The sequence below is a fragment of the Mus pahari genome, chromosome 2 (assembly GCF_900095145.1).
Source record: "Mus pahari chromosome 2, PAHARI_EIJ_v1.1, whole genome shotgun sequence".
In the NCBI taxonomy this organism is placed as follows: Eukaryota; Metazoa; Chordata; class Mammalia; order Rodentia; family Muridae; genus Mus; species Mus pahari.
Window position 1 is genome coordinate 18,912,236 of NC_034591.1, and position 12,086 is coordinate 18,924,321.

The 12,086-nt window shown below is 56.3% G+C and overlaps 1 protein-coding gene across 3 annotated transcripts in view; it reads right to left on the bottom strand.

The window, feature by feature from the left end:
• Window positions 1–9,952, bottom strand: part of Kcnh2 (potassium voltage-gated channel subfamily H member 2) — a 32,379-nt gene extending 22,427 nt beyond the window's left edge. Inside the window, exons 1-2 of one of the 3 annotated variants that reach the window (XM_021190557.1) lie at window positions 9,556–9,952; window positions 6,643–6,873 (exon numbers count right to left, since the gene is read on the bottom strand). In XM_021190557.1, coding sequence (XP_021046216.1) covers window positions 6,643–6,873; window positions 9,556–9,631 — 307 coding nt within the window. In that variant the 5' untranslated portion in view covers window positions 9,632–9,952. The remainder of the gene's footprint in view (window positions 1–6,642; window positions 6,874–9,555) is intronic. The other 2 variants (XM_029535182.1, XM_029535183.1) reach the window with 2 other exon arrangements.
• Between the last annotated feature and the right edge of the window lie 2,134 nt (window positions 9,953–12,086).

Genomic DNA, 12,086 nt, shown 5'->3' on the forward strand with positions numbered 1-12,086 from the left:
GAGAGAAAAAGGACAGGCCAGGGTGCAGAAGACCACACAGCAGACAACCTACTCCCCGTAGTCTTAACTGGGACGGACCATGGGGTACTGCCTGCTGAGTGGCAATCAGACAGCCCCTACATGGCACGCTGCTGTGTTGGTACTTGTTTGGGAAATGCTCTTCACCCACCACGCAGGGGACAAGTGATCTGATCCACTTCAGAAATAAGGGCCACCAAAGCCTTGAGATTCCAGCCAAACCCAGACCTCCTGATGCCTGAGCTCACCGTACCCCAGAAACAAGGTGTGCAAGGTGTCCACACCAGGGTTCTAGAACAGAGACAACTGGGCCCGAGGGCCAATTTGGGTCCCCACCTGCTCGGTATGTCCCTTCAAGCAAGAGTTTCCCTTCCAGAAAATGACTAAGAAATTTTATCCACAAGAGGCTACAAGGACCAGCATTTACACACTGTAAAGTCAAGTCACTTGAGTCTACATAAGTGCTACCATGAGCTGGCAGATCCCAGCTGGCTTAGCCAAAGCTTTGTTCCCTGCCAGGCCTCCTCTCACTCCAAGTGAAGAGGCTATGGAGCCCGAGCACACTCCCTGCACTGTGTGATGCCTCCCACACTCAACAGGGCAGGAGGGCACCGAGCTACGCTCAGGCCCCCCACCCCCTCTTCCACCCTAGCGTTCTATCACCCCAAGGTTTTCACAGTCTGGGACACTGAGGCCCAGAGATAAGAAATGATTTTCCCAAGGCCTCCCAGTCCATAATCAAGTTAGAAACCGCCCCCTAGTCATCTAATGCCAAGAATAAGGCTTGAGCTACACAGGGCTGCCCCGTTTGTCCATTCATTTAGCAAAAGCATGCAGATACCGAGCTCCTACTAGGCATGTAGATATGAAAACAGAAAACAACAGGAAACCAAAGCCAAGCCACTCAGCCTAGGGGAAGATGAGGACCTGCAAACTCCTCCAGGGCCAGACTGAGGCAGGGACAGGTGAAGGTGGAGCGCCGCCCAGCCTGCTGGGCAACTCTGGGCCAGCTGACAGTCGCCCAAGCCCAGAATACAGCCTAGAGATCTTTATGGACAACAAGGGGTGTCAGCGCCACTGGGACCCTCCTGAGCTCCTCCTCAGACTGTGACTCAGAGCTCCCTGCATGTCACAGAGTCATGTTTCATTCCCATGGGGGCCAGATACCCCTGCTCTCGCCTGCATACAGGTGGGAGGCAGGTTTTAGAGGAGCAGGTCAATCTCTGGCCAGTGAGTGTTCTCTAGGAGAGGTGGTCGGCAGCCTCAGGGAGGCTGAGTAGGAAAGAACTTCCTGGGAACTCTCAGATCTCACTGCACAGGAAGCCACCCAGCTCACCCACCTCCACCACCTAGCGAGCGAGCCCTCCTGCTGTTCCAGTCCCCCTCCCCAGAGCCCAAGGCCACTGTCAACTCTGCTTCCACCGACAGCTCTGCACAAATATTTACATAGTTCCTCTGGGGCTTCGGAGACACCACACACGGGAGCAGGAGGCGCCCTCCTGACACTGTCCAGGCCTGGGGCCTCTGAGGAAACAACGCCTCTCTACCCTCATGGACAGGAAGCCCTCAGCAGCCCACCAGAGGGAAGCTAGGAGAAAAGTCCTTAGCAGAGACAGACCGACATAGGGAGACAGGCCCTGCCAGAAGCTACCACCTGCCCCAGGCTCCAGACTATACCAGATCCTGACCAGAAAAACAGGGAAATCTGTGCTCCCCAGAAGAGAACACACCTTTAATCTTAGCAAGGCCAGCCTGGTCTACCTAGGTAGGATCACAGAAATAAAGGGGTTGGGGGATAAGCACTCCAATGGCTTTGGCCCCATGGAAAAGCCCTAAGTTTACAGCCTTGGCTTCTTTTAGGAAGGCTCCAGGCTGCTCCCATGAACAGAGAAACAGCTAGGCACCAACCTCTGACCTCTGCCTTCCCCTCAAAACCTCCCCTTTCTGAGAAAGCATCTTTTCACCTTCTCAGAGGACACATGGCTGGGAGGTGGGGGTGGGGGTGTGTCTGATAGGAGAGAGCCACAGCAGGGGCAGAGCAGGGCCTCTGACTTAAGTGAGCAGGGGAGGTAGAGAAGAGAGAAGACCAGAACTAATGGCCTGGGTTGTAAAGGGTGATAGAATGCCCAGAAATTGGAGGCTGGGACCACCGGGGTCAGCCGGAGCACCTAAAAGAACAGGGTGTGAGTAGGGTACAGCACACAGCAAATGTGGAGATACAACACACTGGGGAGCTGGCCTGGACCAAAGGTCCCAACCCCTCCCCCCAAGCCACAGCATCAGCTGTAGCAGTGGGGACCCTCTGACCTTGTTGCCATGGCAACTGGCCTACAGCTTGAGTGGAGAAGCCAATAGATTCTTCTCTAGAGACAACCCCATCTCCACCCACGCACAGGCTCCTGGGGACACAGGGACAGAGAGACAGGGCCAGGACAGTCAGAAGTATGGAAAGACAGATAAAGCCTTTGAGACAAAGGCCTGGGGGACGGGGGTGAGTAGACAGCATACAGGAGACACAGAAAGAAGCAAAAATTTGGTTTCAGGATGCTGAAGGATCAGAAGAAATAGACAAAAGGAGAAGGAGGCAAAAATGGAAGGGACAGAAGCAGGCAGGCAGGTCTGAGACAAAGGCAGGGAGGCCTGAGTGTGGGGAGCAAGAGCTGCCAAGAGGAGGGGGGCACAGCAGGCAGGAGGGGAGGCCGCAGGGAGGTGGGGACAAAGAGCAAAGACAATAGAAGGGCCAGGGAGAGGAAGAGCTACACCTCCTCCACCCCCACCATGGCAGTGGCGGGCAAGGTGTGTACCCAGCCAGCACCTGCTGTCTGTGGCGCCTTCGCAGAAATGGTACATCCTGCCAGGCCTGCACTACAGGGTTCTGCTGTTCCCAGTTCCATTCTGATCCCGGGGCTGTCTTAAGGGGCATCAGCACGCGGCCAGTGAACTGGGCACACTCTGTCCCCTCCTCCACCCACACTCCCCCAGTCTAGCTTTCCTTCCTCCCAGCAGCCCCAGCAACTAAATAATGGGGCTGTCTGGCTCCAGAGCCTGAGACTGCACAGAGCTGGGTTAGAGCCTCCGACACAGCACAGCTGTCCTTAGAGGCGCCTGCCAGCAAAAGGCCCTGCCTCCTCCCCAGCCCCTCTTCCTCCCTGGGGCTACAGCCCAAGAACCTACTCTACCGAGGCTGGCCCAGACAGACACCCTAGAAAAGGTCTGGACAAAAACAGGCGATGACATTAGCACATTTCTTCTCTGAATCTCTACATGTTCCACACATCAACACACAGAGAGAGAGAGAGAGAGAGAGAGAGAGAGAGAGAGAGAGAGAGAGCGCGAGCGAGCCCAGGTCAGGCAACAAAGATGGCATGAGGAACTTTGTATCACAAGGTAAAGGACAGAGAGGCTGACAAATCTGTCTGCATTGCCCTAGAGTGGCAAGGTAAGTGGGGCCCCAGGTCCTAGGCCAACCAGTTGTTCGTGGGAGTTATCTGAACCCCATGGAAACTAGGTGAGACGAGGCAGGAGACAGCATCTAGCATAGGGTTTCCTAGGTCACGGCCCCATTTGGAGTAGTGACCTGGAGAAGACACAAAGTTTAGGCTTGCACAGGGGCCTGGGTTATAGGTCCATTCTATTCAGATAGACTGGTAACAGGACCTCCACCACACAGCTTCTCCACCAAATTAGATGGTCCTCAAAATTCCCCAAGATTCCACAACAGCGCCTTCTCAGGACTCTCCCAAAGGAGTCAGCAAGAGCCAAAAAGACCCACACTACTTGAGAAGGCTACACCCATGCTACTGCCAAAGGCAAAATCAGTCCAACCTCTCTGATGCCAATCCACAAACACAAACAGTACCCACCACAGGACTGGAGTGTGCTCGAGTGTGCTCACTGGGGAAAGACACTGCATAGGAACATGAACCTAGTGATGCGGGGTTATCATCTCAGCTACTTTGGAAACGGGGAAAGTTCAAGGCCCACCTAGGTTTTGGAGTGAGATCAAGGCCAACCTGGACAACTTAGTGAGCTACTGTCTCAAAACAAATAAATTCCGGTTCAGATGCAGTGGTGCACACCTTGAGTCCCAGCACTTGGGGCACAGAGGCTGGCAGATCACATCGAGTCAAAGCAAGTTATATCTGCGTAGTATGAAACCCTGCCAAAATAATAATAAATAAATGAAAGAGGAGAGAGACAGACAGAGACAGAGAGCACACACAAGCACTAGCAAGTTGGCTCAGCAGGTAAAGGTGTAAAGTGTTTCCCACACAAGCCTGACAACCTGACTTTCATCCTTGGAACTCATGGAAAGGCTGAGGGAGAAAACCAACTCCATGAAATGCCCTCTGACCTCCAAACACATTTGCAATAGCACTCGCTCCGTCACACACAGCCCTGGCCTCGAGCCTCAGGCAAGAAGAAGAAGAAGAAGAAGAAGAAGAAGAAGAAGAAGAAGAAGAGGAGGAGGAGGAGGAGGAGGAGGAGGAGGAGGAGGAGGAGGAGGAGGAGGAGAGGAGGAGGAGGAAGAAGAAGAAGAAGAAGAAGAAGAAGAAGAAGAAGAAGAAGAAGAAGAAGAAGAAGAAGAAGAAGAAGAAGAAGAAGAAGAAGAAGAAGAGGAGGAGGAGGAGGAGGAGGAGGGGAAGGAGGAGGAGGACCCCAGCATCCCAAGATCCCAAGCAAGCACTGAAACAAAACTGTGGAAATCAACCGATTTGGCAGGTGGAAGATTCCACATGACACCTGACCCCAGTAGTTATGTGTGCATGTGCACGTACACACCTGTGCATTGGAAACTTAAGTTTGTATTTGTGTGAAGCACAAATAGCTGGTGTCCTTATCAATGCATGACACAGAGCAGAACAGTACAGCATGGCTCTGGTCAGACAGACTTGAACTCCACTCCAAGTACTGAGGCTTTCTCAATCCATGTGGCTCAAGGAACATTCTTAATTTCTCTAAGCTTTGGTTTCATCCTCCTTAGGAGATAAAAGGCAATACTGAGAGATCCAAAAACCCTGGGAATAAAATTTCAGTTTCCCAGGAAGTCAACTGGGCAATTCAGAGGAAGCCATCGACAATGGGTCACTGATCGGTGACAACCCTGACTTAAGGAGGATAAGTCCGAAACTGAGTCAGCTCCCAGGACACCTGGCTGGGGGGATAACAAGGCCACAACTGAGCTGTTTTCTGAGATCTTTCAAGATTTCAACAAATATAGAGAAACTAACATAACAGTCAGTCAAAATTGTACTAATGTCACTGATTTAGCCCTAGCAATCATATTAGAGGTTACCTAACCCTTTAGAAAATTCCCTTAGCCTTGCATAAAAGGGGGCCCATGAACCCCTCAAGTCTCTGCTATTTTGATGACAGTTGACCCCATGCTAGAAGTTTCTGCAGAATAAATGCTCTTTGCTTTTGCATACTATTTTGTGTTGTTGAACCCTAACAACATTGGGGATGCTATGAGAATCGCACAAGGTCACACAGCCCAGTGAGCTTCCCACCACTTTATCCTCTACCTGCCTGCAAGCCAGAACTGCAATTTGTGCGGGCCAACTCTCCAGCCAAGGGCCACTAGTAGTCCAAAGTGTTGTCCAAAGACATCACTACACACCTGCAAAGGAAGCTCTTTAAGGAAACCACCCTGGAGCATGCACAGTAGAGGCCTGTAGCTTGCAGGGTCCTTTTGCCACAGCAAGAGGCAGGGTGTGCTCTCTGGCTAGCCAACCAGCTCCCTGAGAGCAGGAACTCTGCCTTTCCTGCAGGCAGCTCTATGCTCAAGAGCTGGGTTCCAGGGACGTAAGGAAGTTTATGAAATACTCATTGGTGAATATCTGGAGCCCCTTCCGAGCCCTCCACTACCCACTACCTCACCACCTCACTGACCTCCCTGAGCAGAGCCCACTCAGTCGCACGGCCTAGTGAGAGAGCTCCACCCACCCAGTGTGTTTATCCGCTCTCCTCTTTGCTCTCCGGAAGCCCAGAGCAGCTGGCTTGGGAGGTGGTGGCTGAGCAGAGACACCTGGCTGGGAGGGAGTTGAGGGGAGGGGCAGGGTGTTCTGCAGACCAGACCAAGGTAACTGAAGTTGTGGGGAGAGGTGTCGTTGAGGGCAGAGAGAGGAAGGCAGAAGATGGCAGCAGATACAATCCTTCTGCCCCGCGCTCCATTTCTTCCAGAAAGTCATCTGGCACAGGATGCCCTTCAGGTAGAATCCTGTGACTAAGTGCCAGAGCCAGCGCTAGCGCCAGCCCCCACCTTGCCCTATTACCACTATCCACGCACGCACCTACCATCCCAACTCAGTCAAATGTCAGCCTACCAAGTTCAACGTAATGACACCTGCCAAGGAGTAAAGTACGAGAGATGCCAGGCCCCGTCAGCCTTAATACCTCCAAGGCCATCGGGAACGCCCACCCACCAGAGTGGAGACTAAGGCCACAAAGGCTCCCAGACATAGGGCCACGCCCACGCCAGGAGGGTCCCGCCCCCAAGGGACGCACAAGGTTCGCCAGCCTCCAGCAACTACAGATACCACCCCAACGCACCCCCACCCCGCATCCACGCTCCTTCTCTCGAGGCCCGGCCCCTCGCCACAGCCACGCCCCGGCCCCGCCTACCATCTTTCCGGTAGAAGGCAATCTCCACTTTGCGCTCCTCTGCGCCCAGCAGGGCTTGCGCGATCTGCGCGGCGGCACGGCGCTGCGTGCGCGGCCCATGCAGGAAATCGCAGGTGCAGGGCCGCTGCATCACCTCGGCCCGCGAGTAGCCGCACAGTTCGCAGAAGCCGTCGTTGCAGTAGATGACAGCGCAGTTCTCTACGCGGGCGTTAGCGATGATGAACTTGCGGCCTGCGGGGGGAGGGGGAAGAAGGGAGGCAGGGATGAAGACGCATGTGAGCGGGGACGCTAGTTTTGGGGACTCCCGGCCCTTCCCCACATTCGCTCGTCACACACTGCTGTCCGACACTCCCCCGCACCAGGGAGGTGTGCCCAACCCCGGCTGAACGCAGCTGTGCAGTGACACAGGTGCCTCCAGCGGGCGCGGCCTCGCGACACGCCCCCTACCCCCTGGCCCGCCGGCGTGGCAGAGAGCCAGCGACCAAGGCCGGCCTGGGCGGGTGTCAGCAACGCGTGTCAGCAGCCGCGGCGGAGGGATAAACACAGCCTGGAAAGGGAGCCTGGGAAGGACAGGAGATGGCGGCCAGCCTCCCCTTTGCACCAGCTCCTCTGGCTTCTTCCTCTTGATGAGGAACTCTTCCTAGAAAATCAGTCCCTCGAATATCGTCAGGGCCACTATGATTTCCGAATCCTACCCTCAGGCAGTCAGAAGCTGAGGAGTAGGTAAACCAGAGGATGAGGGCGTGAACTTGCAGACCTGGACAACTCAGCAAGGTAGCTAGCTGTTAATATAGTCATTTTATGGGTGAAGAAACTGAGGCTCAAGAGAAGTTCATCTCAATGTCCCAGTCTAGCAGCTCATTCACAGTGAATCCAACTTTTGAATCTCGTCTGGCGGAAGGACAGCTGGGGGTCACAGGCACGAGTCCAAGGTCATACAGAGCAAGGAAAACTACCTGCAGCTTCACACCCTGCAGCTCCCTAGGACCCGGAGGTCAGACCAAGACACCAGCCCACTTGTGGAAACCAGACCTGGGAAAGATTACCACCTCTAGGGATATGAAGCGTTCCTTGGTGACCCCATCAAATGGAGTCCAATAGAGACCCATTTCAGCTAGACTTGGTTCATGCAATCCACACTTGAGCTCAAGGCCAGGCAGGTGGATGAGCAGCAAGTCAGGCAGCCTCAGGCATCTCACTTGTACCAGAGTTCGAGGGATAGGTACCTTCTATAAACAGAAACTCTGTCTGTCCACTTTGGCCTTTAATGCTGGGGTGTGCAACTGAAGTTGAACCTGTTCCCTTCCCTCCTCTATGCAGTCTTCAGGCTGCAGCCCTGCATGGTCCTGCAAACCCCAGGCAGCTGGCTGCAGCAGGGTTCCCTGCAGCCTACCAGGTTCCAGCCTCCCGACTTGACTTCTGCCATCTTTCCCCTGCCCTCCAGGAAGTTACTTTTGAGAGTTGGGTCATCTTTAGGTCAGTTCCCAAGGCCTTTTGGAACTCCCAAGCAAGCATCAACCCCAGGTCCGAGTTCCTTGTCCTGTGAAAAGGCCTCTAACTCTGTCTCCGCTCCTACTCGGCCTAAGGCAGTCCATAGTGCCAGCCACCCACAGGAGAAAAGTAACCTCCTCTCCCGCACACTCCCGTCTAGGAGAGCAGAGCAAGCCGCTTTGAAGGCCAGCCCCACTCTACCCCAGCGCTTGACTGAAGTCCTAACTACAGATCCTGGCGAGACCTCACAAGCCCTGTGGTTTATCACCTTGTTCACAAATGTGGAAACTGAGGCTTAGAGTAGGAGGAGTCACTCAAGGTCATCTGGCAGTCGGGGCAGAGGCGGGGCCAGAAGCCAAGCCTCTAGGACCCGGTCCAAGATCTTCTCAGGTTCTGCCCCTGCCTACCTAACTGGTAGGAAGAGAAAGCCGGAGCAAGCAGCAAGCGCGAGCAAGGGCCTGCCCCCTGCCCCAGGCCTCCACCACCCCTTCAGGATCATCCTGTTCTCTGTCTAGGGACAATGCTGCCCATCCAACTGATCCCTCCCTCCCAACACAGTAAAGCACACATTGTCCTGTGTGCACAGGGTCACGGGCAAGGAATGTCACCCTCCTGCTCCGGGGGCCCTGTGCAGTCACACCCTCTGTGGCACACGCAACCTTGAGGACAGGCACACCAACACCAAACATTCACCTAGCCTAGGACACATTTCTGGAAGTCTCCCTTGCCAGGTCCAAATAAGGGGAGTTGTAATCACCCAAACCCAAAGGGGTTTGGGGGTGCCATCCACAGCAGGAAAGCCCACCACACTGGAGCTCCATAGCCAGCCTGTTAGCCCCAAAGCCAGCTTCAGGTATGCAGCAGCTCTCAGCACAGGGCCCACAATCTTGGGGACTTGCCGGAGATGCCTCTCCACTGCCCATGCAGACTCGAATTCATTAGTGACACAGGGATTTGACCATATACTTGTCACACACTCAAGAGCAGATTTGGTCACTGATCCTACACCTTTAGCTTTAGTCTGTCACATACAACACAGCCAAGACTGGAACGTGCAGTGTACTTTTAGGGACCAACAGCTTGGGTCATAAACAGCACACACACACAATCCCAACAACTCCGGACATTTAGAGTTGGAAACACCTACACATCTCATCCCACCTCCCTTTTCTGCACATTCCCGGTGTCATACACACTCTCCGACCCCTAGCTGCAACACTAGGCCCCTTGGTCCTATGCCAGTGGTCCCCTGGCACCAAGCCTTGTCCCCTCGGCTCCTGGCGTTAAGTCTCAGGGCCCACCAGCCCCTACTGACTCACATTTTTGCACTGCACACGGCCCGGGCACGCCCCCCAGCCACACTCAGTATGATTGGACCCACCCCCCAGACCCCCTCCCCGCCTTGCCCCCTCCCCCACTCACTCTGGCCCTCAAACTTGCGGATGATGGTGTCGAGGAAGGTGTTCTGCGGCGCGACGTGGCCCCTCCGCACCGGCATCCTGAGCCCATGGGCGGGCCGGGCGGGCCCCCACCCACCCTGGCCCGGCCCGGCCCAGCACTAGGCTTCGGGTGGCCTGGCCGGGCCGTGGTCTCCGCACCCCGCGGCCAAGCTGAGTGCGGGCGGGGCCGGAACTGGACCGAGGGCGCGGGATTCCCGCTCCGCTTAGCGGCTGCCGGCTCCGGACCCTGGGCCGGGCCTGAAGCTGCTGGAGCTGCGGCGCCGGCACACCTGTCTGTCGACCCGGGCTGGCGGTGCCACGGGCCCCGCTACACCTCGTCCCCGCGCCGCGCTCCGCCCGCTCAAGCGCCGGGCTCCCGGCTCACGCCCGCCCGCCGCCGCCGCGCCGACAGCCGCTCCAGCGCCCGCGGCTCGGGCAGTGCCTGCGGCTCGGTCCGGCGGCTGAAGGGTTAATGCGGCGCGCGCCCCTCCGGCTCCGTCCCCCGCCTCCCGGCCCCCTCCTGTCGCCGCGCGCCCGCAGCGCCGCCCTCTCCCCGCCACCCCGAGCGCCCGCCCTTCTCATTGGCTGAGCCGCGCCGAGCGCTCCCCGGGTCCCAACCCCTCGCTCCGCTACCGAGCCCCCGGGACTCGCGCTCCGCCGAGAGGGGGAAGGGACCTTTAAGTAGGGGAACGGTGAGCACAGGTGCGACGGTCGTTTTGGAGGTGACCAGGGAGAGGGGCATATCGCCCCCTCCCAGACTCAGGACTGAGAAACCCGATTTGATGGGACAGGACCAACCCTTTATCTCCTGCTTCCCTGCTACGCCTAGGACAGGCTGAGTACCCACAGCTCGATGTCGGAATGTGCTGTGGGTGACGGGGTTGAGTGAGGCCTAGGCTCTGAGATGAGCCGCCCCAGGACCAGGGGACAGCCAGGAAATGGGAAGAACAGGGAATGTGGAAGCTGTAAAATTTTGAGACAAGGGTGGGTGAACTGTTAGAGAGGCACGCCTCCCCGGTCTCCAGGGAGTTATAACCTCTCGGTGGTTATTCGAATCTCTCCATGGATGACAAGTACAAAGAGACCGACAGCAGTGGCGGCCTTTTAGCTGTAAGAGCAAAGCGAGGTCCTTCCTTGAGTGCGAGGTCCCAGCCAGGGGATCCCCGTGAGCTAGAGGCCTTCCCTCCCTCTATCGAGGGAACCTCATAGGCCCAATAGGAGGGCTTGGGGGTCCCGAGGCGGCCCGGGCGGCCCAGCCCCTCGGAAAACCCTGGCCTAGCCTCAGGCCCCTCCCCCGCCAGCTGGCTCGCTCCAGCAGCAGCTCCCTTATTTAGGCAAAGAGGTCTGAGGATGCTCAAGGGCAGGCAGGGTGTCCACCAGCCGCCTGCCCACTGCCTGCCCACCGCCTGTTGGGGCCTGAGTAGGGGGCTTCGGGCGGCTGAGGTGTCCTTGATTTGAGCAGCTCAGCAAAGCCTGGGGCAGGGCAAGGCCGAGAGGCGAGTGTTGACAGCTGAGCAGGCCTGCTGTGGGGAGGAGCCGGCAGCTGGAGTTGAGGCGGCCTTGAATCCCCTCCCCTGCCTGCAACCCGGATCAGAGGCATGTCTAGATGGATGGGGCCATGTGGGGGCTCCTGAGGGCTTGCAGCTGCCTCTGTCCTTGCAGCAAGGGGCTGGGTCTTGTCACCAGCGGGAACCTTCATGGGATGGGGGCGGGGGGGGTGTCGATGGACGGACAAAAGATGAAGGAAGCCGGCTGAAAAGAGGGAGACCTGGCACAAGAAAGGTCGCCATGAGACCACGCCAGCCAGATCTTCACTCCAGGAGCAAAAACCTGAAAACACTAAGGCCAAACAGGGCCAGTGGCCAGGAGATGACACTCTTTTTTATTTGCTAGTGGGTGGGCAGTGACTCAGGGAGGCAGCCGGTGGGAGAGAAGGAGGTGGCTCCACCAGCTGATGCTAAAAAAGTCCAGAGACTCCTGCCTGCACAGTCATCCCTCAGGCCCTTTCCATCAACAGCGTCTTCCTCACACACAGGATGCCCAGGGCCTTCCCCAACCTGTAACTTAGCCTGAGAGGCATGGGTGCCTCTGGGCTCATGACTGCTCTGGCTCTTGCCCCCAACCCCCGGCCTGTGTGAGTGAAGAGTCTGCCTTTCTAAGCCTGGGGACTGAAAGTGAGAAAGAGCGAGAGTGGGCACAGAGAGCAAGATCCAAAGGAAGGAACCTTCTAGAAAAGAAACCTTCAGGAAAAGATAGGTCCCAAAAGGAGGGGACTCCTCATCTGACTGGCTAGCAGTCCTTACCACTGGGAGCCACTTGCTAAGGAAGCCTTTTGGTCTTACTATCCCAGAGGGAAAACACAAGGTCACCCAGGCCCATTATCTACCAGTAAAAGGGGAAACCGGATACAGAGTAACTCTCCTAAGAGCTGCTTGCTTGCTTGCTTCCTCAGGCTAAAGAAAGCGCTCTCACTAGTTCTCTCTCTCTCTCTCTCTCTCTCTCTCTCTCTCTCTC